This window comes from Mustela putorius, unplaced genomic scaffold (genome assembly GCF_011764305.1).
Source record: "Mustela putorius furo isolate JIRA1106 unplaced genomic scaffold, ASM1176430v1.1 tig00003909_pilon_pilon_pilon, whole genome shotgun sequence".
In the NCBI taxonomy this organism is placed as follows: domain Eukaryota; kingdom Metazoa; phylum Chordata; class Mammalia; order Carnivora; family Mustelidae; genus Mustela; species Mustela putorius.
In genome coordinates, this window is record NW_025422057.1 from 29,997,284 (window position 1) to 30,025,023 (window position 27,740).

Here is a 27,740-nt window from a genome sequence, read left to right on the forward strand (position 1 = left end):
TGTCTGTAATGCATGTTGAAAACAGTTGCCTCTGGTTTGTCATTTGTGTTTTGTCTTTGTTCCTCATGGGCTTTGCAATGCAGAAAATTTTTATTTTTATGAACTTGGATTTATCACTCTTTTCTCTGATGGCTTCTGGGCTCCGTGTCATCCTTAGGCTGTCAGCAGGGACTCCTGTACCCTGGTGGAGAGGAGGAGTCAGTCACTGTGCCAAAAAAGAAAGGCACTTGGGGACAGGTTGTACTCCCGGCCTCTGCCCACACCACAGGTGGGCCGTCTGCTCTGGAGAGCACACCTCTGGTCTAGCGGCTCCCTCGCCAGCCAGTCCAGCGATGCCCAGGCCCTCTACATCTCACTACTGGCAGCAGCACTGGCAACAGCTAGAAGCTCTTCAGAATGTGGACTCTCAGGGCCCTACTCCAGACCTACTGACCAGAATTTGCACTTCAGAATGCCCTTGACTTCCTGTGTCTGGGAAAGCCTGAACCACATGGTGCTGAGTCTCCAGCTTCTTTCCTAGTAGGCCTCCAGGTCCTCCTCATTCCCAGCCATACTTTCCTGGGATGCAATGTTCTGGTCTTCAGCTCCCCCAGCCTGGTGCCATTTGGGAAGACAAGCTCATGACCTGCTCAGCTTCCCCGCCCCCATCCCCACGGGGCTCCTTTTGCATGTGGGCCCATAAGAAGTAAGGATGGACGAGGCTGTCAACACACCATAAACTGGGACCCCAAAGGCCATTTCCTCAGTCCTAACACAGAACGAGTTTCCTTAGGAGCCAGGGACTAGACTGCCCTCTGCCAGCCCTCACTCCCAGCTCTCTGACTTGAGGCGGGGGGGGGGGGGGGCAGGGGAATGCTTTGCAGTCACACAGCAGTTTGAAGCTCAGCTTAGCCACCAGCTGTGCAACCTCAAGCGAATGACTTAACCTGCAGAGTCCCAGTCTGTAAAATGACAAACCTGTCTTCCCGACACAACTCCAGAGACAACTAGATGAGCTAATGTGAATGAGGCACCTGGCAAGGGTTGGTCAGGTTTCTGCCTTCACCCAGGGATGGAAGGGGGAAGACTCGGGTCAGAAATTCTATCAGGGTCAGGGGGAGTCTGGCTCCCTTCTTTATTAAAATGCCCTTTGCCTGAACTAGTTCTTTCTTCCCCTGAAGCCATCACTGCTTCGTAAGCTTTCCATTGACTAGGTCTTGTAAAGCATATTACACTCTGTGTCAGTTTATACAGTTGCTTCCTGGAACGTGGCTCATTGAAGACCTGCGTTCCTGAATGCCCTGTCATTTCCTGGACGATGATGGTGGGGGGGGGGGGTGGTGATGGTGGTGATGTGGTCATGATGATGGGGATAGTTATGATGGGGAAGATGAGGATGGTCATGATGATGTGATGGTGTCCTGATGATGGGGATGGTGAGGATGGTCATGATGATGTGATGCTGATGAAGATGGTGAGGTTGGTCATGATTTGGGGATGGTCATGATGGTGAGGACAGTGATGGTGGTCATGATGATGGGGATGGTCATGATGGAGATGGTGAGGATGGTCATGATGATGGTAATGGTGGTGATGGGGATGGTGAGATTGGTCATGATGATGTGATGGTGATGAGGATGGTGAAGGTGGTCATGATGATATGATGGTGGTGGTGGTGATGATGAGGAGGGTATTGTTTTTAATATTTGTTGAACTTATCTTATGCCAGATACTGTTCTAAGTACTTCACATACATTATAGAATTTAATTCTCAAAACAGCCTGATGAATAGGTACCCATTCTCCTGGTCCCATTTCACAAATAAGAAAAGGACAAATCTGTGGCTTACCCAAGGTCAGCCTAGGCCAGGGGATGTTGCTGGCTCCCTCCTGACCCCTGCTGTTTGGCAGTAGTCTCTTTGCCTTATGAAGGAGTTTGGGGGCAGAGCCCTCTTCCCTGCCACACTTACTTGCTCACTCTTCTCTTTTTCACCTGTACCAGACCATAAGTCTAGTCATCTCCCCAAGATGGTGGCAACCCATGGGGAAAGAGGCACTAGAACCAATGATTCTCAGGAAGAGCCCTCTATGACCCCAGCTCACCCTTCCAGCAGTTACCCCTTGGAGGCAGAGCTTGGTGTGGAAGGGATGACAGGATAGTGAATTGAGGGCCATTTGCTTGATGGACACTCCTGCCCTTGGTGCAGAACCTTCCCCATTTGTCTGATGATTCTTCCATATCTGTCCCTTCTTTTCTTATGCCTGACTGCAGCTGCTTCCCCTCCGCCCCTACCCCAGACTTGCTGCCCTGTAAGCTGCTATCCTTCATGGCCAATGACCTCTTGGATATGTCTTCTCAGCCACTTTGTGACCCTGACAAATGCAAATGGTGTGAAGCCAAGCTCCTGCTCTCATGCCGAGCTGGCCCAGTGCCCCTACTTCAGTCTCTGTCCCATTCAACCCACTCAACCCCACTCAACCACCACCTCCAGCCTTCCTGCACCTGCCTCCTGCAGCCCCTGCTTCCTCCCACTCCTATCATCACAGAATTGGCCACCTTTTCTCCCTTGCTAGCCCACGCCTCTCTCCATTGCCAGGTTCATCTTCTGGAGACACCGTCTTCCCCAGATCAGAAACCACCAAGGACCCCTTCTGCCCTCAGAATTAGTGGAGCAGAATTCTGCGTGGAATTAGTGGGTTTCTCCTGCCCTGCATGTTTTTCCCCCTCAACCTCCACAAATTCTCCTCTCTGGGCAAACTGTGTGGCCTCTGTCTCTCTGTCTATGCCAAGTTTTAATAGACTGATGTCCCTGAAAGTCGCCAAGCGAGGGGTGAAAGATGCACAGAGTACAGCTAGGATCCTGGGCAACTGACTAACCTCTCTACCCCCTCAATTTCTCCATCTGGGAGAAAGGTGCTGTACCATCTCTCAAGGTGGGTTTAGGGCAGATGGTGTTTATGAAAGAGAAGCTTCATGCAAAGCCTGGCCATACTAAGTGCTCTATACACAGGAGTCTTTGTTACTCGGACCCTTTAAGTCCAGGCTCAGGTGCCTCTCCATCACAAAGCCCTCCCTCATCACCGTAGCCCCTTCCATCCCGATGTCATGGCATCTCCAGGACGTATCATTCCATCCTGCCCCTCCGAGCTCTGTTAGCTGTGGGGACTTAAGCAGGTCCCTTGTCTCTTGCACCTCGGGTTCTTCATCTGTAAATCAAGCAGGCAAATCATTCCCAGCTCGGGGTTGTGGTGAGGGTTAATGAATGGGTGTGAAATGGCTGGCACATGAGGGAATATATGTGAAATGCTGCAGAAATGTTAAGTAGTATCAGTTTCACTGTGGTCCCACGGCATCTCCTCTACCTGTCCCTCCTGTTGTTGAATGAACTGTAAGCACCCAGAATCATCAGAGACTGAGACTCCTCTTTCCTAGTAGCCTCCTACCATACCTGGTACCCACAGGATGGCAGACTCCTGAGCCTCCCCTAGTGGGCCACCTGGTAGCAACTGGCAGTTCTACTGTCCTCTGAGACCTTCAAGTCTCCTTCAATACCCAGATGCCAAAGTCAGGATGGGAATGGAGTTCCCAGACATGCGTCTCAGAGGGGCTGTGACCCCTGGAGCACCCTGCCCTGCCCATAAACCTCCTTCTGTTTCTCCCAGGCCTCTGTCCTCTCAGAATCTGCCCCATAGGGCTCAGCAGAGCCCCTCTCTCCAGCAACTAACAGCCTCTCTTCTTCCTGGTCAGCTGCCCGCCGACTCAGTGTGGGACACCAGGGTGGAGGGCAGCTACAAGGAGCCAGAAGGCAGATTACACACCGACATGAGCCGGGTCCCAGTGCTGGGTGCTTACCGCTGGTGCCATCGACCCACACCGCCCGCTGTTTATCTGTCTTCCTGACACACCTAATTACCCAGGTTGCAGCTGCCAGAGCGTTTGCTCTTCCTAAATCACGGGCTCCCGTCTCCCCTCGCCCGGGCCTCCAGGCCTCTCTGCCTGCAGAGGGCCTGCCATTGATTTTGCCGTTCCCATTTATGATCTACAAGGCTCTGCATCACTGTTGCACATTTTACCTTAATTAGTTTATTCTTCTGGGCGTCCCTAGTCAGCTCAGAAGCCAGGAGGTGGAACAGGGGAAGAGGCTAACAACGCGGGACGCCCTGACCCCGCCGGCCACAAAGCCCAGGGCCTGGCCCAACAGCAGCACCCTACCACAGCAGCTGGCTAAGACCAGGGCTCGTTCCGCAGGGTGCTAATAGGTGAGCTGCACAAAGGGGTTCCGTGGCCAGCTGTGCTCGGGACAGGCTGAATTAAATAAGATTCAGTAGATAATTTATTGCAGGGCTTGTCAAAGTTTTAATAGACTGATGTCCACTGAGATTCTCCAAGCAGGAGGATGGAAGTTGTGGTCGTTCCCAAACTCAGATGATCACAGAATCTTCCAGGCAGCTCACGAGACCAGGCTTCCATAAAGCAGGCTCTGGGAAATGTTTATCTTGGGGGAACAGGAGAAGTTGGAGGTGATGAGGCAAACAGAGGTAGACAGAGGCACCCTGGGGCCATACGCTCCTCTGGTCTCACTGAGGCAGGACATCCGCAGCATGAGGAATTGCTCCCACTGAACGTGGAGGTGTGTGTCATGCTCCGCAGAGCCCCAGCTGCTGGCAGCTGCTTTCTCACACTGGCCCACACGGGGCTAGAAGTTAACCCCAGTATTGCAGGGGAGACTAGCCTAGCTGGAGGGACCATCTAAAGGGGCCCTGGTCTGACAGAGGAGGGCAAGGGTTGCTTGCTGTTGGTGGAGGCTAGAGACCCAGAAGCCTGCAGAGCCATCATCAGAGGTCCCCCAAGCATTAGGATGTGATGACAAGGTTGCCACTGCCTCAGGAACAGCCTCGAGCATGGCAGTCCAGGCCCACAGCCCCTTCTCTGCAGCCCTCAAATCCAAAACACTCTGAAAGCCTCAAGTGCTTTTTTTTTTTTTTAAGTTTGTGGGAAAATGAATTGCTGGCAAAACCTGTCCTGAGCTGACGTGAGCTATTTATAGGCTTTATTTATCCCACTTAGTTGAATATTCATCTATTTTACTGCAGAAATATTAATGTGTTTAATTACAAGGTGCTGCCCCATCCCTCCCGGGGGTGTTATGTAATAAACGGTGTGTGCACTGTGTTACCTTTCTAAAATGTGAAAGAACAAAATCTAAATTTCTAAGTACGTCTGGCCCCCCGAGATGGCGCTGCAGTCCTCAGACTGGGGTGGCATGGGCCGACCTGGGCAGCTCCGACCCGGGGCTGGGGGCTGTCGTGCATTTTATCCTGTAATTCTCACAGCCTCCTCTGAGGGAGGAGGCTCGGATGGTACCCCGAGGCCCAGATGAGGAAACCGAGGCTGGAGAGGGTAAAGGGCCAGCAAGGCCCCAAGCTAAGGGGAGTCGGCACCTGTGCTTCTGTCCAGATCCAGTTCCTCGGTTGCCCCAGTGGGCTTCCCTCACCAGCCACAGCAGTTCTGTGCCCACCCCAGCTGCACTCCCCAGCCCAAGCCTCCACACACAAATACCAGTAGGCCTCCCGGATTGGCTTCCAACTCTGCTCACAAAAGGCCTTCCCTCCCCCCGGACGGGCCTCTGCACCTCTGGGAGGGTCAGAGGGCTCTCTGCTCCAGGGCCAGCTTCCTAGGGTCTGGGGAGCATCTCAGAAGCCACCGCCAGACCCCACGGACCACACAGCAAACACGCTGGTCCCTGTGGTCTTAGGAGGTTTCCACAGGAGGCCACTTAGAGAGCAAAGCCTTTTGTCTTCTCCTGGGCAGAACTCCCTGAGGGATCCTTCATAAGTGCCCTCTCCTAACATGGTCCCACTCCCTCAGTCCTACTCAGCCACTCATTTCGCACACAGACTCTCACCAGGCAGTGTGGAGCCGAGGTCCCAAAGGATCTTGGAGAGGACCCCATCTGTAACCTGGGAATGACCACTTCCGGCTAATACCCCACACACACACCTCGAGGGGGCGCTGTGTTCTCCTTCTGTGTATATCAACTCGGGTATTCTTCACAGCAAACTGGTTGTAGCTATGACTCTCATCCCATCTGCAAATGGGAAAACTGAAGCTCAGAGATGCTAAGCAACTTGCCCAAAGTCAACAACTAGCCCCGAGAATAGTGGAATCTGGGTAGAACAGAGACCAGGATGGGGGCTTGTTTACTCTAAACCCCAAGGTCTTAACCACTGTGCCATACAGCTCCCTTCAGCCTAAGCCATGGCCTCCACCCTGGGCCAGCCAGAGAGTCAAGTGCAGGGGTCTGTCCCCAGGGCCACTCGTCCCCCAGCTCACATTCCTGGCTTCCTACAGCTGCCCCTTTGCTGTCCTTCCTGTGTTTCCTATGCCAGCCCTTGAGTGTGGAACATGACCCCTCCCAAAATACGAACGCTCTGGGGCTCACATGAGCAAGAAGCCAACTAGGGGTCATGGCAGAGTGGAGCTCTCTAAGTGGCCTTACAAGGGATTGAGCCTCTGGCCACCAGGAGTTCTTTGCTCTTCCCCAAAATAAACTGTGCGGTGCCATGCGTGCGACTCCCTAAGCTGGCGGTCCTCGGCCTCCATCCAGCTCTGAAAGGGGTGGAGACCCCGGCCCCCGAGGGCCTCCCAGGGCTGCTCACCCCTTTCACCCCACCTGGGCACTGACACTGACCCTACTGCCATCAGGTTCCCCTGGGGGTGGGCGACAAGTCTGTCAGAGCTCCACCTCCAGCCCCTTTCTGGATCTGGGCTTAGAGCCCCAGCTACCAAACAGCACTGTTTCTTCTCAGACCCAAATGAGGTCCTGTGATCCAGCAGAGAATGCAGGAAAAGGTCCCGGAGAAAGAGACATCCTGGGTAGGATTTGGGTGCTGGAATATCAGCAAGCTCAGATCTCTCGTACGGTCGGCGCAGGCATAAGGGGCCAGGTGTAAACCCCGCTGTTGAGGGTCATCTCAGACCCACGGTAGATCTGTGGCTACTGAGGCCTGGGTTGGCCATTTTCATAAACCAGTCTCTTCTCTCAACCGAAAACACCCCAGCGCCCCCCAGACAGAGAGAGCCTCACCCACCTGCTGTGGGGAGCGCTCACCTTGCCTCGATCACCTGTCTACCTGTGGCCCCAACCACCTGTGGCAGGTGTCCCGAAACCTACCTGCACACTGGGCCACCATCCACCAGCCTCCCTTCCTCTTCTCTCCAGGGGTGGCCACGTACACGGACAAGTTGTTCAAGTTCCGCAACAACCGCTGGGAAGACATCCTCAGCGACGAGGTCAACGTGGCCCGCGGTGTGGCCAGCCTCTTTGCCGGGCGCTCCGTGGCCTGCGTGGACAGGACGGTGAGCTTAGGGATGCATGGGGGCCTGGGGAGAAGAGGGGGCCACACAGCAACGTGAGAGCTCACAGGGGACATGGAAGGAAGCCCACAGGCAGACATGGCCCAACAGAGCGGGGCTGTCCAGGGCAGAGCCCAAAGATGCATCCCCCACAGTGCCTTGCATGTAGCAGGTGCTAAATACTGACAAGATTTGCAGGGTGAGTTACTATCTGCTTTCACATCCTTTCTCCCTTGAGGCTCTCCCAGCAACCAGCAAGGAACCTGGTCAGGGGCTGTCCTCACCGTGTCCATTGGGCAGAGGAGGGCACTAAGGCCCAGCTTAGGCACTAATTGGCCTGAGGCCCCCAACGAGATTGGCAGTGTGACTAGGACATGAATCAGACTCTTCTAGCTCTAAACCTTGTGATCATTCAGTCATTCAGCCAATATTTATTAAGCCTTTACTATGTGCCAGGCATTGAGCCATACGGCTCTTGCTGAAAATATTTGTGGAACGACGAAGGAATGACAAAAAGATTGGTTAGTGGGTGAAGGAGGGTGGCCTGAATGTCCCAGTCCTCTGGTTAATCAGTAGCTCGGTCACTGCTTTCGTGCCTGCTCGTTCCCCCCATAGCAGGTGCCAAGCCAAAGCAGGTAGGGAGGAAAGGCGGAAAGGGAGGGGCAGGAGCAGACAGCCACCTGCCCCAGCGGGTGGCTCCGGCCCAGGCTTGCGTCCCCGCAGCCCCAGCCAGAGCCTGAGCTTGGTGGTGGAGGCCATTTATTCCTCCGGTCACCTGCTCCCCTGCTGCCCCCTCCTTGGCTTCAGAGACAGGCGTCAGTAAATCAGGGGCCCAGCTGCTGTCTAGCTTCCATTCCGGGGGCAGGGGCAAGGGGCCAGGGGCCTGGCTAGTTTCAGGATGGAGATGGCACCGAGGGGATTGGGGATTCAGCGTGAATCTTCACAGCAGGGGCCTCCAGGCCTTGGGAGAAGGCAGGTGCCAGGTATAAATATTTATTTCTTAACAAGCTGGTGCTGGGAAAAGAAGCCAAGCTGGGCTGTGAAGCCACATTTAGCCCTGACCTGAATCTTTGCCACCTGGACTCCTGCCTGGTGGGAGGGGGGGAGGAGGCCGTGGCTCTATGAGCCGCCTCAAAAGAGTGAGAAGGGTCTGGAGGGTGCCAGGCCTGGCCGCTGCCGGGAGCCTCTTGCCAGCCTCCTGCTTCCTGCCTCGCTCCGGCGGAACCAAGGCTTCCCACACTTGGCCAAGGTGAGAATCATCTCCGAGCTGGGGACAGGGCCTGAAGGTTAATCACAAAGAGATGCACTCTTTGTCCTAACAAGGTCATCTGCACGCCCACTCTTTTAACCACAGGACAAAGGTACCATGTGAAATACAAAAAAAAAAAAAAAGAAAGAAAGAAAGAAAAGAAACAACAACAAAAAGCTTTGGCACGCAGGCACTCGGAGAACTAGGAAAAAACCCTACAGGGTCTGCCACCAGGAGAAGGGCTCCTTTCTGGGTCCAGCCACCACTGCCACCCTGGCAATCCCTGGGTCCTGAGAACTGGAGGGGGGGGCGGGGAATAGAGCCAGGTCATGGCCACTCTGGGATGCTGCGCAGTAGGAAACACAGAAACAATCTTAACAATAATGACCGCTAACCATAATGAGAGAGCAGCCCACCAAGCCCTGAGCTCGGGGCTTTATTCACGCTGTTTACTGATTCTTCACAATAGGCTTACGAGGTACCTATCATTATCCCCATTTTACAGATCTGGAAACTAAGGCTTCCAGCAATTAAGAAACTTGACCTTGGTCAACGTAGTTAAATGGCAGGCAAAGCCAGAAATTGAGAATGAATCAGACGCCTTTCTGTCCCACGGAGACCTTGCCCCTGGGTGAACCAGTGTCAGTCACCAATTTCTAACCACAGGTGCTGTTACAGTGTTCACCTACCCCTTCCTCGGCCCCACAGCACCCCCACCCCCCAGCACCGATGCCTTTTAGTTGACCTGTTCCCAGAGTGTGGTCTCCGGACCAGCAGCACCAGCAACATTGTCGGAAATGCAGATTCTCCAGACCGGACCCAAACTCCCTCCTCCAGACCTACTGCGTCTGAATCCACGGGGCGGGGGAGGGGGGCAGAAGTCTGGGTTTGAGTGAGCCCTGCAGGTGACTCTGGCGCAGGCCATAGTGGGACAGCTGTCCCTCAGGTAAAGGTCTCAACCCTACCACATGCCCTTCCTGTCCTGTCTCCAGCGCCCCCGTCCCCTCTAGGCCCCAAACCTGACACCCTCGCCTGCCCTTTGTCTGCAGCCGCCTCATCACTCACCCACCTTTCTGGATCCAGCTCAAAGCTGATCTCTTACAAGAAGCGTTCCCCGATCAATAATGATTATGCCTCATGTTTATATAGCATTTTTATCTCTTGGAGACCTTTCACATGTGTTGTCTCATTTCATCTTCTCAACAACCCTGCCAGGAAGCAGGGGGAGTATGAATCCCCTTTAACACACGAGGAGACGCAGCCAAAGTGGGTGAGGAAACTGTCCAAGGACAAAGCCACAGAGGGGCAGAGCCTGGACTGGGACCAGGCTAATATCCCTAGACCATGGCTCTCCAGGTGTGGTTCCTGACTCAACAGCATCGGCTTCACCTGGGAACTTGTTCAAGATGCAAACTCTCGGGCCCCACCCTAGAGCTCCCAAATCAGAAACTTGGGGAATGAGACCCAGCATCTATGGTTGAACAAGAGCTCCATGTGATTCTGATGTAGACTGAAGGCGGACCCCACTGCCCTGGGGAGCCTCTCCCCGGGCTCATCTCTGCAGCCCCCTCACTGTCCCAAGGTGACTGTAGTCAAGGCCACAACGGCAAATTTCTGCAGTCCCCTGCCATCGTAACGCACCTATGTTTGTCAACTTTTATAATCCCCATAGAGTGAAGAAAGGAACTAGGTATAATAGAATTTTATAAACATCCTAATTTCCAGCCAAGTGCCTTTCAGTTCATTTGGGCTTAATTGCCCATTTGTGGCAGGGATTGCCAACAGCTGGTAGGGTCAGGCGTGGGCCCGAGGATGGCACACTTTCCCTTTCGGCCCCTTTCATTCAGTCTTCATCTGATCATTCCACGCACATACACCGAGCTCCTGCCACCGGCAGGTGCCTCTCAGAGTTCTCCCCTAGTCATGAAGCTGTGCCATGAAGCCCTGCATCTCGAACTTCGGTTTTGTGCAGGGATCCCATGGGGGTGGTGTGAAAACTCAGATACTGCTTCATCGGGCCTGACAAAGGGGACAGGCCACTGAGAGTCTGCAGTTCTGACCTGCTCCCCCATGACAGCAGTGCTGCTGAGTGACAAGCCTGGGAACTCACAGTGTCCCAGCAGCAGGACGGAGCCTCAGATAACTGAAGCAGAGGGGGCATCGGCATCTTTAGGGAATATCTTTGCCTCCTCCTTCTCCAGCCCCCGAAACGCCCTTTCTTGCATTTTCTATTTTGGCAACACCGAACGAACCACTTGTGGTTTCCCTACATACATCATTCTCTAGAGTATCATTTCTGCCTGGAAGGTTCTTTCCTGCACACTTCACCTGGCTGAGACACCTCTTAGAAAACCTTTTCTGAACTCTGCTGATTCAGTGCTCCTTCCTCTGGGAGGCCCTCTTCTGTGCACGAGCAAAGGCTGTACATAGTCTCTCTCCCTCTCTTTAAAAAAAAAAAATTTAATTCCAGTCTAGTTCACATTTTTTTAAAATTTTATTTCCGGGTTTGTTAACTTACATGTTCTCTGAATCCTATATGTTCTTGTATTACGGTTGCCATGTCCGCATCCCCTCAGGAGACCGTAAGTCCCTTTGTTGGCCTCAGCCACCCGTCAGTCAGACTCAAGTAGCTCTTCGTCAGCTCCCCCAAAGAAAACATTCCCACGGAAGGGATAAAGCCAGTGATCAGTTAGGTGGGATGGGGGTTCGGCTTACAAGAAGTTCAGTTGGGAAAGAAATCGAAATCAGCCACGCGGGCCAAGGGCAGAGAAGAGAGTGGCCTGGAACTCAGCTGTTTCTCTCACGTTGTTTCGCGTTTCTAGCTTGTGTTTAAACAAGGTGACAAGCAACTGGAGAGCAAAGATGTTGTCTTGGGGACATTTAGAGCTGAATGCGCTGCAGGTAGTTGGAGCTCAAGAAATATCTGCTATCTGATGGGTTGGAGGAAAATGATGAGAAGGATGAGGGGAAAGCTGGAAAACTGTTCGGATGCAGAAAACAGGTGGCTCTCTGGGGAGAAAGGAGGCATCCATTGAAAAAATGACACGGTTCTAATAACAGGCAGACAAGAAGCGTTTGTCAGTGGGGTTTCAGACCAGAGCAGACAAGGATGGTAGCAAGGAGGAGCTGGTGCCCAGGGCTTCTCCTGGATGCAAAGGCAAAAAATGTTTGAGACAGCATTACAAAGGCAGAAGCAATACACTATTTCTTTCTGGTAATGTGGGCAAACAGAGGAACTGGAAGGGGGGGGCCCTGCATATCCAAGCCTCTTAGGCCATCGAAATAGCAGAATGAAGGAATCCAGGGTGGGAGGTGGGGAGGGAGATGACTCTAGAATTTGCTTGTCATCTTGGCTGGGGTGAGCTTGAATGGGAGAGAGAGAGAGACTGAGAATAATGGGAATTGGTAGATCAATCAATCAGCAAATATTTATTGAGCAGCTACCCTGGCTGGCAGCTGGAGAGAGCTCAGCTGGAGAGAGGCACATTAGAAAATTGTCTATAAAAAGGTGGTTGTGGGGGAGAGGGAGGGATGTGTTCTTCTGGAACAGGATAGAAGGAGAAGCCGGGCTGCTTTGTTGTAGGAATCGGCAGAGCAGGGCGGGGGGGGTGGGGGGGGTGCAGTCTGCAGCCTCAGGGAAAAGTGATTCTGGAGTTGGGCCCCACATGGCCCGCAAGGCCCTTCACACCAGACCCCAGGGAGAGGAAGCTGAGCCAAAAAAGACCCATGGTCCTACATGAGGAGAGGGAGAGCCCCTTTCTTGGAAAGAGACCACGACGAGCCCAGATGGGCCTGCTCACCTACCGTCCTTCCCTTCTTCCCCAGGGCTCTGGACGCTACTCTATCTACATCGCCAATTATGCCTACGGTAACGTGGGCCCTGACGCCCTCATTGAAATGGACCCCGAGGCCAGTGACCTCTCCCAGGGCATTCTGGCGCTCAGAGATGTGGCTGCTGAGGCCGGGGTCAGCAAATACACAGGTAGGCAGAGTGACACCAGGTGGCGGGGTGGCAGGCCGGGGTGCTGTGAGTTGGAAGGGCGGGAGGCCTGGGGCTGGGGGCTGGGCCCGGCAAGGCTGAGTCTAGTTCATCAGCGACCATGGGAGAAGAGGGGTTTGTGTCCCTGGGAGGGGAGGATGAAGGCTTTTTTCCCAACCCACCCCCAACAGGCAGCTCCTCCAACACTGCCTCTCCAAGGGTTGGTGAGCTATCTGGCAGGTGTGGGCTTTGGGGGACCCCGTGGGGGCCGTGAGACATAGGATGAGAACACTGTAACATCCTATCCCCAGAACATTTTGCCCCATCCCCCGCTGAAACCCAAATGATGGGCGAACACGTTCTGGAGGAGAAAACTGACAAATCACAAAGGCCGAGGTTTAAAGCATTCTTTATTGCCAAACAGCAGATGAAATTATTTACTTATACATAAGCAGCCAGGAATTGAGTGCTAAATCCCTAAGCTTCAGCTGGGTCCCGTCTCGGATAACTGAGCTCAAAGAATTGTGTTCTTGTTCCAAAACCTCTCCGGCCCCTTTTCTTGAAGCCATGTCCCCCTCCCCACATACACACACCTCTCTGGATGGGGGACCTATTGTCAGAGTCTCTGACAGGGAGATCTTTCTAGGGAAGGCTGTTTTTCTAATTCGAGCACGGCTGCTGACTAAACTCTGATAAACTGCCAATAGACTGCTGATTGCAGAGCAATCCGGTTCCTGCTCTGGGTGCCAGAAACCAGGAAGCCAGAGCTGTGCACAGCCACGTCTCACGTGAACTTCGGCTTCCCTTGTCCTGGTCCTGTCATTTGGATGTAGAGATCCCCTTGCTGGTTGACCGTCCTGATCTCTCCATCCCAGCTTCCCCAACAGACTTCCAAAGGGCCAGCCCACCCCAATCCAAATCCTGGGCCTGGAAGGCTGCTTGGTTGGTGGGGGGTGGGGGGGGTCATTTGGGCCATCCCCCTGCCTCCATACACCTGGGTGGGTAGCCAACTCTCAAAGCCCTACCTAGAAAGGGTTGTCACAGCCTCTCCTGAGCTTATAATGCCTTTCTCTAGCCAACTTTCCACTTCACTGAGACGGGGAGATTGATGTTGACCTGTCTGACGAAGTTTGTGGGAACAAACGGCTAGACAGTAAAATAGTTTGCACAGCTCCAGCCCCATGCCAGCACGCACAAGCTCCGCACGTGAACGTGCAGACTTCCTGGCTGAGTGTCAGTAATAAACCATGCTTTCCTGGGAAAAGGAATAAACATGCAGGAGCTTCAGCCTAGATTTGTACCGTCAATTTTTCTGAATAGTTCCCAGTTCTGTGCATTGGGCTGGCTTGGCAATTAAGTGCCTTGGTCTGCAGGAGAAGGAGAGTGGGCTGGGGAGATGAAGTACTTGAAAATGATGAGCTGGAGGGAGGCGAGGTTGGGGAGAGAGGCTTCTCCATGGAATAAAAGGATTCAGGAGGTTGCGGCTGGGGTGCAGCATGAAGGGGGCATTGTTCGTGCTGGCTGGATCGGCGGAGGGGCTGGCAGGAACCGAGGAGGGGGCAGGAGGCGACCAAGAGGAGACAGCTGAGGAGGACGGCTGGGGATGGGAGCAGCAGCCAGCTGAGCCAGGCTGTACTGAAAGGACCGGGCAGCTCAAGGAAGGGGCAGCAGTTTCTGTGGAACACACAGGCAGGCGGGGGCAGCTGGTGTGCCCAGAGGACACGTTAGAGCGGCTCTGCAGACTTCCAAAAGCCATTTGGCTGAGAAGAACCTATTTGGCCCACCAAGTTACTATTGTGTCTGCCCGCCTTCCCCAGCCCACCCTTTCCTTGCCCACCAAGCCCCTCAACTCTACCCTGCAGACCCCGTTGTCACTTCGTTAATGACACATGGACATCTGGCTGCAAAACTAACCCAAAGCACCCCCCTGAGCCCCAGGGACGGACCCCAAATGTAAGGGCCGCCACTGGAGCCTGGCCTGATTGCTGAGTCTCTGGCACACGGCCAGTGCTCAGCTCCAGGCTCGGGCCCTGAGGCCTGGAGAAGGGGAGGGACACAGGCAGTGACGAGCAGACCCAGGAGGAAGCCAGCCATAGCCAGATGTGCAGTCCGGGAGCCACAGGTCCCCCAGAGCCCAGCCACACAACACCCAGCTGCTGGACAGACCTCAGAGAGTCTCTTGTTTTACAAAAGAGCCAACCGAGGTCCAGAGAGGAGAAGGGACTTGCCCAAGGTCACACAGAGGGTTTGCAGAGAAACTAGCGTCCTGAGCCCCAACCCCCAAAGCTTAACCAGCCACGATCCACTAACCTTTCTGGTGACCTCCAGCTGGAGCCTCCCAGCTCCAGCCCACAATACAGGAGGAGCTGTATCCCCGGGACACAGCCCCAGGGATTGGCACTCAAGGGCATGATTTTGACCCCCCAGTTTTTGTGGCTCGAGCAACTGCTTGGCCTAGACTGTGCCTGGCAGTAGGGGGAGGCCCGGACAAGCGGTGGGCAGGCTGGCCAGTGGTGCTGCCTGCCCTGTGCTGTCTGCTCTCCCGCGGGGGAAGGGAGGCCATCTCTCCAGACTGGAGCGAGTTGGCTGGCAGTTGCTGCTCTGCTAGGTCACAGTGCCATCTAGTGGCCAGTGTGCCAGCTCTCGGGGGACAGGAGGGCCACTGGCGGACCGAGGGTGCTGAGTTGAGCTGGTGCTGACTTGAGTGGAGGAAAGCCCACTCCCCCGTGGCTCCTAGTTCAAGGAGAATCCCAAGCCCCGACTTTCCCAGATGCCTGCGGCCCCTCAGAGCCTTAAGGGTACAAGGAATCCTGAGAATTGGTCGCCCATGTGGCAGAAGGCCCGGCATGGAACCCAAGTAGAGGGAAGGTAAGGACCAGGATTCTGCACTGGCCTCTGCAGCCCTGAGTGACCTTGGGCACCTCCCCCAGCCCCTTTAAGCACCTTGAACTCACTGTCTGAACTACCATCTCGCGGAGCTGCTGAGAGGACAGGACCTGGTGCCGCGGTCTGATGGCACAGGTGGCACTGGTGCCACAGGTCCTGCCTCAGCCTCCCGTCCTGTCCAGGCAGCGACGGGCCATTTATTAACCTCATGGGCCTCAGTTTTCTCACCTGCAGTGGGGGCACGAGAATGAAAGGAGGCATTGGACAGGCCTGGCTCAGGGGCGGGACCTTTGGAGTGCAGCAGACAGCAACCCCCTCCTCATCCAAGGTGCCCAGGAAGACAGCAGATGCAGAGAGCGTCATGCCAGACACAAGGTGCAGCCCAGAGCAAGCCCACCCACCGCTTCCCTGGAGGTGGCCTCCGTGAGGTCCCCTGTCCACCTTCCAGCCCTGGGTACAGTCACAGGGTTCTTCATGCCCCTCCACTGGAATCCGTTGGTCTCCATCTTCACCCTGCCTCCCCAGTGCCCCGGCCTCCACCCCTTCCCCAGGAGCTCTGCATTTTGGCCTCACCTCTTGAGGAAGCATCTGTCTGGGCTGCAAGGCGGCAGTTAAGGAATCCTTATAAGAAATTTGGAAAGAAAATGAAGGTGGCTTTAGGATATGGGGTGGGGATTTTTGCTGTTGGCTGGGAGCAGTGTAGAACAAAGCGGAGGGCAGATCTGATTTATAGGAAGTCATTACTGGAGGAGAAGGAGATGCCTAAAGCCCAGCTGAGGCCTCTGGCGGCTCCCCGTCAGTGGACTCCAGAGAGCTGACCACAGGCGACAGAGGGGGCCGCAGAGCCTCCCAGGCTGGCAGGCGGGAACTGCCTTGCAGTGGGATGTGACAGGCAGAACTGGAGGGACAGGCTCCTCGATGGGCTCCCTCGGGGACTGCAGCCCTGGGCCTGCCAGGGGAACCCAGTGCCCCAGGACATTGTGGTATCCATGCATTCGATGATTGACAAGAAGGGACATCACTTTTCTTTCAAAACAAACACAAATACTCTTATAATAGAAATGCGATCATGGTGCACTGTTTCTTCTGCTAACATAAGAGATTTTAAAGAAAGGTCAAGCCTGCGGCTGGTCACTCTGGGGCTTACCAGGAGTCCAGCTCCCTCTTCTGCCGGGAGGATGCTTGAGTAGAAAGGTTTGGGAGCACCCTCTGGGGCCAGCCCAGGCTCTGGGGTCACTCAGATGTGCGTTTGGACTGCGATCAGCAGCCCGTTGGCTGCCCTCCTTGAGCCTTGGTTTCCTCGCCTGGAAAACGGGTCAGTGGGATAAGATGCGGATGGTGCCTAGGACAGGGGACTGGAGAACAGATGCCCATATGAGCTGGGCTTCTTCAGAGCCCTGCCCATTCTCCTGTCCACTGCCCCAGCGGCATCCTACAGGGAGGGGCTGCCAGGATTGAGGGAGGAGTGGAATGTCCGCATCTAATACCCTCCGCCCCGTGTACTCGGAACCCTACCAGGTCGTGGGACGGCTCACAGGGGGTCGTGGGTGGCAGCACCAGCACTGACACATATCATTCTACCTTTGAATGTTTGGGGGAATTTAGGATTAAAGACCCTGTTACCATCCTGCCCTGACCCTCACTCCCCCTTCTCCCACACACCCGTGCACACGAGCACGCACACGCACACACACTGCCCATTCCTCCACCTCTGTGTTTTCCAGCATCTTTGCTACTCTTCTACAGATTCTTGGATGCTCTTGGCAGCCTGCAGGCCTTGGCATCCACAAGAATCGTATTTCTGTTGAGGTCTCAGTAGATTAATCCCATGGGTCCAGATTCTTGGGCCAACGAGCCTCACAAAGCCTCCCTCCACTGGCGTGGGCTCCAGCCACGCAGGCCCCAAATTTCAGCCTGGAGAAGGCACTGAAGGAGTGGGAAGGAACTTGGAGCTCTCAGTCCCTTCCCCAGTTCATGGGGAGGGATCCCAGGGCCTGGAGAGCACACAGCTCAAGTTGCTTTAGCCAGAGCAGGTGCAGAGGCCAAGTAAGGATCTAGAGGCTCTTCCTTAGCATGGCAAATACTCCTGCCTCCTCGTGCCTGGGTCCTCCAGCCCCCAGCAGGATGCCCCCCCACCCTTCTTTCTTTTTTTTTTTTTAAAGATTTTTATTTATTTATTTGACAGAGATCACAGGTAGACAGAGAGGCAGGCAGAGAGAAAGGAGGAAGCAGGCTCCCTGCTGAGCAGAGAGCCTGATGTGGGACTTGATCCCAGGAGGTTTTAACCCACTGAGCCACCCAGGTGCCCCCCCCACCCTTATTTCATGTGGCCTCGCTTTCCCATTCCACTCCAGCTCTCAGATACAATCCAACTTGGCGGCCGACCACCCCAGGGCTGCCTAGATGCCATCTGAGAAATGGATCACCTGTACCTAAATCGGACTTGGGTCCACCTCACCAGAGGGCTCGGGGTTTAGCGGTGCAGTTTTTGAGGGTTAATGAGGTTACCCCGTGGGACTCAGGATCACTGGGCGGATAATCAGAGGGGCTTCCAGAATGTGGCAGGGGAAGGCTTTTTCCCCAGTCACTCCACCTCTCCCAACCAGCTTCAGGGGCAGAGTGAGAAGCCTTCAGGCGGGGCTGGGCAGGAGGCTGCGTTTGCACCCAATAGCAGAAAAAGGAGGCCTTAGAAGTCTGCAAGTGCTGGGGAAATAAGATTTTATTCCCCTAGCAGGTGGGAAATCGTCCCAACTAATGACTATGTGGCACCTGACATTTTCCAAAGTGCCTTCCGAAAACCAGCTCACTTAATATTTATGACAGTTTATGAGAAGAAGCTGTTGTTACAATCAGCCTCCCATTAGCACTGAGAAAACAGAGGCCCAGAAAGGTCCGCTGATGTGCCCAAGGTCACATGCACACTTTCTGATCCGGTCTTCTTTCCCATCACCGGGGCTGCCCCTCCAGCCCTAGCTGGGGAGCTGCTTGTCCCCAAGAACATGGGCCACCGCAGATACAGAAGAACGAATTGATGTAAAGTAGAATCTCACTCCCTACTGGGACATCATCCTCTGCCCCTTGGGTGACCCCAGAAGGCGTGGGCTCAACTTCGGGAGAGAGAGAGAGTTGGGGGAGGGGAGAACTTCAGGGAGAAGAGACGGAATCGGGAACCTCTGTCATGGACGCTGCAGGGTGGATGGATGTTACTGGTTTGGAGAAGATTTACGTGCTCCACCTGGGAACGCACCTCTGCAGCGCAGCAAGGAGCACAGACGCCCGGCAGCCCCTGCCTCAGCCCCGAACTGGGCTCTCCATCCTGAGGCTGCTGGGGCCGCTGCCCAAGGGGCTGGCTCCCTGACTGTCGATCACCTGCTCCCCAACTGGGCGGTGAACTTGCCAAGAGGGAGTCATGGGTAACGTCTCTGTTATGGTCCGGTTGCCATGGCAATAAATTGTCACTAATTAGTAGTGTGGTTACCATGGCAATTTTCTAATAATTACAGGTTACAAATGGTACAAGGCTCCAACCCAACCCAATTAGTTAATTAGAAAGATTTAGAAATTTGTCCAAGAGGGAAATAACCTGCTTTGTAGAAAATGAAGAGAATGTGTCACAGCTTGAGAGCCAGAAGCAGAGAGGAAATTGGAGGACACCAGAGTGGGGAGGAAGGATGGAGTTGCACGGTGGCAAGTCCCACAGCCCCACCTGGAATTTCCAGGGGCCCAGGCAAGGCTTTGTAGAAAATGAAGAGAATGTGTCACAGCTTGAGAGCCAGAAGCAGAGAGGAAATTGGAGGACACCAGAGTGGGGAGGAAGGATGGAGTTGCACGGTGGCAAGTCCCACAGCCCCACCTGGAATTTCCAGGGGCCCAGGCAAGGCCCGGGGTTCCTCACCAAAGCCCGAAGCCTGTCCCTGGTTTGGAATCTGGCAGGATGGAGGCAGGGAACAGCTGTCAGCAGCCACTCCAGGGCTCCTCTCTGAATGGGCCTACGTGGCGCCCAGGTTACAGCCCAGCAGCCCTCCCTGCTGGCCTTAGGAAAGGCATCCAGAAGCCTCCCCGCCCCACACTGTGGCTCTCCGAATGAAAACTGCACGCCCCGTCTTAGGTGATGCTACCCAGGATTACTGTGGATTGAGTGACTCCATTTTCAGGAGGCTTGGGCTCTCCTGGAGAGCTAAGTAGATTACCTGTGTTTCTCTGGAGCTCAACCACGAGAGCAAGGGGAATGGCATTGACGTTGGACCCATCCCCTCCTCCTGGCCCCTTACACCCGACCTGGGGGGCAGGCTTCATTGCACAGGTGAGAAAAGCCCCCCGATTTCCTCCAGGGACCTTTCCCAGAAGGCAGGAGGAGTCCGGGAACCAAGTGAACCTCCATCCCACTTTAGCACACTTTATGGAAACCTCTTCCCCAGCCAGAGCCAGACAGGCAGTTGGTGGTGGTGGGGGGGTGGGGCGCCCAACATCACTCAAGTCCGCCTGAGCTCCCGCTTATTTAACAAATAACAACAGTTCTTCTGAGTTTTCTGGTAACTATTCTTATTGTACTGAACAGCCTGTTAGAGCCACACCTTTCAAACTTTACTGGGCACATAGCCACCTCTGCTAGAAGAGAGGTACTGACTGGCAGGGGGCTAGGGAGGGACTGGGATTCTGCCTAACAAGCTTGCCCCCCCTCCCCATGGTGGGCCCAAGGACCTCACTCTGAGTAACAGGATGGTAGGATTCACAAACCCCTTTCATGTGTCTCACCTCACGTGATCCTCGTAAAGATCCTAAAATAGAAAAAGCAGGTCATGCTACTCCTGTTTTACAGTTGAGGAAACTGAGGCTCAAAGGATACCATAAATTGCCCAAGGTCACACAGCTTATAAACAGCCGTGCTGGGACTAGAATCCATGTCCTGTCCTGGTCAGACTGTCTTCTGCCCAGTATTCCCAGGGACCGGGGCTGTGGCTTCCGGGGCTTGATTCAAAACCCAGACGTCTTCATATTGAACTTGTTGACACAGGTAGCTCAAATTTGATCTTGGAGACATTAAACCCTAATGTAGAGCTGGATTGACTTCTTCCTTTTTTAAAAAGTATGCAATTATTGGATTTTTCCCTTTCCAACTGCAGAAGCGATTTTGTTACAACAAGCCAAACAACACAAAGACATTCCCAAAAAAGGCGAACTCCTGTCTCTCCTTCCCTCCCTGACTCCCACCCCATCTGGCAGCCTGGGGTTAACAACGCAAGGCGTGGCCTTTCCCACTTCCCCCAAGCTCAAGGACAAGCTTGCATGAACACATCCAGAAATATCATGTGTTTTCTTTTTCTTTTTCTTTTTAATAAAACTAAGATGACACAATACCATTACTTGGTGAATTGCTTTTTCACTGAACAGTATGTCATGGGCCCTCCTCCAAGCCAACACATATGGATCTGCACAGTCTTTTCAGCGGCGGCAGAACGGTCCATCCTATGGATGCAGCCCAGTCTATTCAGCCCATCGTTGTTGGTGGACTTACTGGTTGTTCCCAGTTGCTTACTATACCAAGCAAAGTCAAGAAAATGTCCTGCAGCCTTAGCCAGAACCTAGTCCCCTGTGTTCTTGGGCCAGGAGCACACCTGGTGTCTTGACTGGCATACAGATGACTCGAGGTGGGGGTGGGGGTTGTCAGGAAAATCTGTGACTTGATCAAAATGTGGTGTGTAGGGGCACCTGGGTGGCTCAGTGGGTTGAGCCGCTGCCTTCGGCTCGGGTCATGATCCCGGGGTCCTGGGATGGAGCCCCGTGTGGGGCTCTCTGCTCAGGAGGGAGCCTGCTTCCCTTCCTCCCTCTCTCTGCCTGCCTCTCTGCCTACTTGTGATCTCTGTCTGTCAAATTAATAAATAAAATCTTTTTTTAAAAAAATGTGGTGGGTAGATCTGGCCTGGGGGATCGTTGTGAGTCAGCTTCCGAAGGGAAGGGAGGGATCTGTAGGATGGCCTCTGTGTTCCGTAGGCCATGGGGTCATGACTTGGGCACAAAGTGACACCGTCTTGCCCCTCGCTTGCCTTATCCTTCCTTGAGTCATCTTCTACACACGTTGACAGGACTGCGAGCCCAGATCTGGGCTCAGAGAAGCATTCCCCTGTCCTCAAAGCTCTTCAGAGGCCTCGCCACAGCGGCTTCTCAAAGGCCTCTGAGGCCCACCCGTCCTCCTCACCGGCCTGAGGCTCTGCTTCTGCCACTCACTGTGGGTTGCTGTCCTCTCTTAGGGGGCCGCGGTGTCAGTGTGGGTCCTATCCTCAGCAGCAGTGCCTCAGACATCTTCTGTGACAACGAGAATGGGCCCAACTTCCTCTTCCACAACCAGGGTGATGGCACCTTCGTGGATGCTGCTGCCAGTGCCGGTGAGTGTGGCCCCCGCGCTGGGTCCCTCACTGCCCCAGACCCTTGGACGCTGGCCTCAGGGAGACCAGGACCAGGAAGCATGCCCGCTGTGCACGGAAACATTGTTTGTCACCTTCCATTCTGTATCCCCCAAGGCTCCGGCCACAGGGGATGTGTGCTGCTGCTGGGGAGAGGGGGAGCCTGGAACTCCTGACCATTATCCATTTTCCAGCAACTAGATTTATCCCGTGTTCCTCTGAGTCCTGCTTGAGTCTTCAGCATTAATTTCCCCTCCAAGCCACCTCTTTCCAGTTCCCCTCCCCACATTCACCTTAATCACTAAATTCAATCCAATAACCATTTATGGAGCACCAGCTAAGTGCCAGGTGGTACTTAGAGCTGGGGATGCTGATCCCAGGAAGGTTATACCATCCTACCCTACCTGCCACACATAACGCACACAGGCACGGACGTTCTAGAGGGGAAACCAGATGAATAAACAAATAGCTAAGTAAGGGGACTAAAACCCACACAAAATAGTACTTTAGGCTCCCAGCTCTGCTCCCCTTCCTCCTTTTGTGTTCATCCCTCATCTGCCTCAGGACCTTTGCACCTGCCATTCTGTCTGCTAGAATGCGCCTTCTTCCTTTTCTCCTTCTGCAGAAATTCTGTTTATCATTCAGCACTCAGCTCTATGAAGCCCTTCCTGCCTCCCCCTGGGCCGCCTGGCAGAGATTCACACTTCCTCATCTGCATTCACACTGCCCTTCCACGCACATCTTGATCAGGCTTCTACGTCGCTAGAATAAACTAGGTCTACAAGGACGGGGCGCTGTACTGTTCATTCTTGACACACCACGGTCACCAAGTCAATCTTGCTGAATGGTGGAAGGGACCCTTAATGAAAGTTTGTGGGTGTTAATCAGCCTGCCCTTCGACCACTTCTCTCCACCCACTTCCTCCCCACCTTGCCCATGAAAGGGTTGATTTCCCCCCTCACAGGGCAGCACAGAGGCGAGCGCTACTCTCCAGAAGAAGAGGTAAGCGGGGATTAGACACATAGATCAAAGGTCCTACAAGCTCCAGCTAGAGCCGACAGCAAGCCTCAAATCCCTGAGCGTCTGCCAATCCATCCTCCCTGACTTACAAGATCGTAATCCCCCAGCTCTCGGCTTGGGAGTGCCCACTTCCAGCACCACCCCTCCGCTTGGAGCCTGTCCACTCGCCTCGTGCCTTTCCCTTTCCTCCTTCCTGGGCAGAGCTAGAGCTGGAGGCAGCTCCCCTGACCTGGCCTCCCACCTGGCATGCACACTCACACTCACACACACACACACACACACACTCTACAGGGCTATATACTCTGGCAGCAAATTTTCTCATTGCTGAAAAATCATAAAATGAAGGGGAGGTGGTGGTGGAGAAAACCTAGAGGGTTTGATAAGGTGTTAAAGAGATGGGAGCAGAGGTGAGCGAGCAAGTTGGAGTGGGAGAAGGTATCTGGCGGGAGGAGAGAGGAAAGGTGCTAGGCCCGTAATTGAAAGTCAGAATGATTGCAGGGGTTTAACAAGACATGTCAAGAGGGCATTCATCACCCAAACAGATGCTGCTGTGAAATGCGGCCTGGCACTGATTATTCCCGTGAAAGGGAACCAGCTCCTTGTCAAGGTGCCTCGTAGATAGGAGAGAAATGGGCCAACACAGAAGGCCACCGACATTTGGGCTGGGGAGTTTTGTAGAGAATTAATGGGGTGTTAATCCTAGGCATTAGAGGCTGCCCCCCTTCCTTGGAAAAGCCTCTTCCTCAAGCCTAGGGCACACTGCCTCTTCTCCCCACACCTCCCACTCATTGTCCAGAGCCTTCCCTCCCCCAAGAGGGTACTCAGCATCCAAAGTGCTCAGGGGGCCTCATTCGCACCTTCCGCTGGCTCCCATCCCCGGGAGTTCTGTGGCTGCCGCTGGCAAGAGCTCCCTGGACCCTGGATTCTGTGATTCTCCCCTCCATTATCTTGTCCTGTCGCCCGCCCCATCTCTGAGGGCCCAATGACGAATGGCAGTTTGTCCGCTGAGAGAGTCAGCCTGGGTATTGAGAACCAGCACCCAGCACCTCTCAGCTCCACGCTTGGCCTGATGGAACATATCTTCCTCGGGCAGCCGGGAGGTCAGACCTTCCCTCTGGGCAAAGCCAGCCCCTGTCCTCCACCAGGGTCAGCTCAGTGGACACTGGCAGATGCAGGGACAGCAGAAGCCAGCGACACTGGACACACAGGCTTCTCTTCCCCGAGCTCCCAAGGCACGCTGTGGGTTTCTTTGTTATGATGTGGCATTTCCTCTGCTGTCACCAACATCCCCAGAAGCCTTCTGTCAAATTATTTATGTTTCTTTATTCATTCAGCAAGTATTTACTGAAAACTACTGGTCAGATGCTGCGTGAATACAGGTGAACAAGAAGACAGCCCCTGACCTCATGGAGTTTAAGGTCTCGTGGGGAAACTGGACACTAAGCAGATAAACCACAAAGGAACCCGATGGTCAATGTGATCAGCACAGTGGAGGGAAAGAATGAGAGGTTGTCAGGACAAATACCAAAGTAGCTGGGAGGAGCTGTTTTCATGGGAGTGGTCAGGGAAGGCTTCCCTGAGGAGGTGACAAAGTAGCTGAGAACAGAAGAAAAACAAGAACCAGGTAACCAATAGCCAGGCAAAGAGCATTCCAGGAGCAGCAACGCACTTGAGCAAAGGCCCAGAAACCAGAAAGGGCAGGGCTCATTTAAGGAATGACAAAAGCACAGGTCGCCAGAGTTTATGAGTAAGGGGCGAAGGGAGGGGTACCAGATCAAGACCAGATGGGGTGGGTGGGGGCCTTGTGCTTCCCAGGCACTTGAACTTGACCCAACAAGACTGGGGAGCTACTGAGAGATTTAAACCAACAGGTGATGACCAACTTACTATACCCCAGTGGCAGCGTTGGAGTGGCTGGAGGGGACTTTGGTCCTCCAGACTTTGCATGTCCCCTTCTCCCACCCATGCTACCCCAAAACTGAGTGAAAATTGTGTGCTCGCTGGGCAGATGCCGCTGAAGGCAAGTCTGGTTCCCTTTGCAACCACACGGCTGTCCCACCTCCTGCCCCCAGGGAGAAATTCTGAGCTGGCGCTGGGGCTCCCCATCTGCGCCCTGGGCAGGGTCGGTGCAAGGGTCACCCTCCCTGTGCCTCTCCAAGGAGCTCAAGCAAGGCGAGCGTTTTTAGGGCCTGCAGGGGGTGCAGCCTTGAGGGTCCCTGTCGTTCCTCCCCAGGTGTGGACGACCCCCACCAGCACGGGCGAGGTGTCGCCCTGGCCGACTTCAACGGCGATGGCAAAGTGGATATCGTCTACGGCAACTGGAATGGCCCCCACCGGCTCTACCTGCAGATGAGTGCCCATGGGAAGGTCCGCTTTCGGGTAAGAAGGGACCTCGCTGTCCCTCCCCGGCCCCCTCCCGCCCATCCCCACAGCACTGCGTGCGGCTCTGGATGTCCTAGGGCTGCCACCTTGCCTGTGCCTCCCACCAGGCTGAGAAGGGGCCTGTGGCTCTGCAGGGCCTGGAGGCAGGACAGCCACAGTGAAGGCAACATCTAGGGGAAGACGATGGAGTCCAGCCTGGGCTTCAGTACCATCTCTAGTGCCCGGGGCAGGGAGAGCCACTCGCAGAGGAGGGAGAGCAACATCCCGCAGTGGGCAGGAACAGGGCAATGCAGGCTCTCGGCTTCGTTCCTGGATTGGCAGTAGTTTTCCAGGTGGCTCCTGGAAAACCTGATTTTTTCAAGTTTAAGTTCTGGCTAAGGGTGCAGTGGGCAAGAGAGGGACAGACGGAGACTGTCCGGAGCTCCCATGGCCCCTAAGGACAAATGACAGGTGGTGGGCCCCTCCAGTCCCTCTCTGTGTCCCCTCCCTGAGCTGTCAATAGACTGCGATGCCAAGAATTCTTCAAAGGGACTGTTGGGTGCCACCGCCTGGTGCGCTGGAGTTTGGAGCTTTCTCCTGGAGCTCTCATAGGATGGTTGAAACTGATCTCAGTGAGTCTGGATGGTTCTGGAGGTACCTAGGTCTTGCCAAAGTCCCCTGGGGAATGAGAATTTTCCGGATGCTTCATGGTCCCAGGGGAGTCTCTGGGACCCTTCTGTCTGGGTCACCGCCGCAAGCTTCCTCCCTTGTAGCAGCCACCTGAGGACGCTCGGGCCCAGCGGCTCACTCCCTTGAGACCCGGGCTCTCTGGGTGAGAAGGAGGCCTGCCCTGAACGCAAGCAGTTGATCCCGGGATCCAGGATGATTTTCATCCTTATTTAGCTTTTTGTTATTTTTTAAGATTTATTTATTTTAGAGACAGAGAGAGAGGGCATACACACGCCCAAGCCGGGGGAAGGCAGAGGGACAGAATCCTCAAGCAGACTCCCCACTGAGCGCAGAACCAGATGCAGAGCTCCATGTGGGGCTCAATCCTATGATCCGCGAGATCATGACCTGAGCGAAAACCAAGAGTCAGACGCTCAACTGACTGAGCCACCCAGGCGCATCCCTACCCCCAGCTTTTTGTCTTAACTCAGGTTCTCCACCAGGGGTCATTTTCTCCCCTGGACATTTGACATGTCTGGGGACAGTGTCTGTGACACTTTATGGTTGTCACAAATGGGAGAGGGGTGTGACTGGCATCCCCTGGGTGGAGGCCAGGGGTACTGCCAAATGTTCTGTAACGCACAGGACAGCCCCCCAGTCAGGAAATGATGCAGGCCCAAACATCAGTGTGCTGTGGTTGAGGAACACGGCCCGGCCTCCTGGTGGCCCCTCCCCAGAGCTCACAGGAGCAATAACAATGATAATCGACGCCCCATGTATCCGGTGTCTTCCATGTGCCAGGAACTGTGCTAAGCGCTTTACATACGTTATCTCAGAAGCCCGGGCGTCCAGGGGGAACCCCGAGGGAGCTATGTAGGTTTCCATTTTTATAGGATCAATAGAATAATAATGACTTAGAGATCCTGAGGTCCCTTTCTCTCCAGCTCTTAAGGCCCTGCTCAGCCCACCCTGGCCAAGTGGCCAGGCTCTTAATCAGCCTCATTACCATGCTGATGGGGACAACCTCCCTCCTGGGCTCCCCAGAACAGGCAGCTCGCCAGCTGTCCCAGGCTGGCTCCTTCCTGCATTGGTTGGAGGGGGGACCTGCCGTGAGAGGCCAAGGAGCAGGGCCAGGCCAGGGGGCATGAGGGGCACTCCCGGAAACATGAACTGTCCCTTCCCAACCCTTTCCAGGTGGGCCCTGAGAGCCGGACAGGCTGCTAGAATCTTTAAGATTCTGTGATGAATATTCTTATAATCAGAAGGTTGCTCTCTATGCCTCTTCTTCTTTTTCAAAAGAAAGTCCCACCCCTGGGACCCTTTGCCGGGTCCTCCAAGGCTGTGTCAGCACTTCGAGGTCCAAGCTGGGCTCTCCTGGGCCTGGGGTCTCCCCATGAACCCCAGGCAAGTGTATCTAATACTACAAACCCCCAGAGCAAGGGTCTCAAAAATATCAAAAGACTTCCAGGAAAAAAAACTTAAGATAACAGCAAAAACACAGCTAGAAGCCCCCTCTCCTGCCTTCCATGGGACTGATGGCACGAGCAAGGCCAGGACCGGTGCCAAGGATCTGGTTCATGCCCAGTGCTTCCCAGGCATTTTACACGCAGTGCTCACGGCCTGAGCCACACTATTCCTAGCCCCATGTTACTGACGGAGAGAGTGAGACCTGAGAGGCTAATGACTTGCCTAAGGTCACATGGCCAGTCGGGAGAGAAGCCTGGGTTCAAGTGCAGAGCACTTTCCAGCATCGCCCACCCCCCAACCCCCGCTTCTGACTCTCCTGCAGAGGAGGAATGGACGTAGCATCTTGAGTCAGAAGCCCCGGCTACCGCCCCAT

General features: G+C 54.4%; 1 protein-coding gene across 1 annotated transcript in view; it reads left to right on the forward strand.

Annotated features, from left to right (window-relative positions):
* LOC101690236 (cartilage acidic protein 1) overlaps window positions 1-27,740 on the forward strand; it is a 53,468-nt gene that overhangs the window by 7,149 nt on the left and 18,579 nt on the right. Inside the window, exons 3-6 of the mRNA XM_045069005.1 lie at window positions 7,202-7,338; window positions 12,410-12,566; window positions 21,698-21,832; window positions 25,104-25,249. Of these exons, the coding sequence (XP_044924940.1) occupies window positions 7,202-7,338; window positions 12,410-12,566; window positions 21,698-21,832; window positions 25,104-25,249 (575 nt within the window). The remainder of the gene's footprint in view (window positions 1-7,201; window positions 7,339-12,409; window positions 12,567-21,697; window positions 21,833-25,103; window positions 25,250-27,740) is intronic.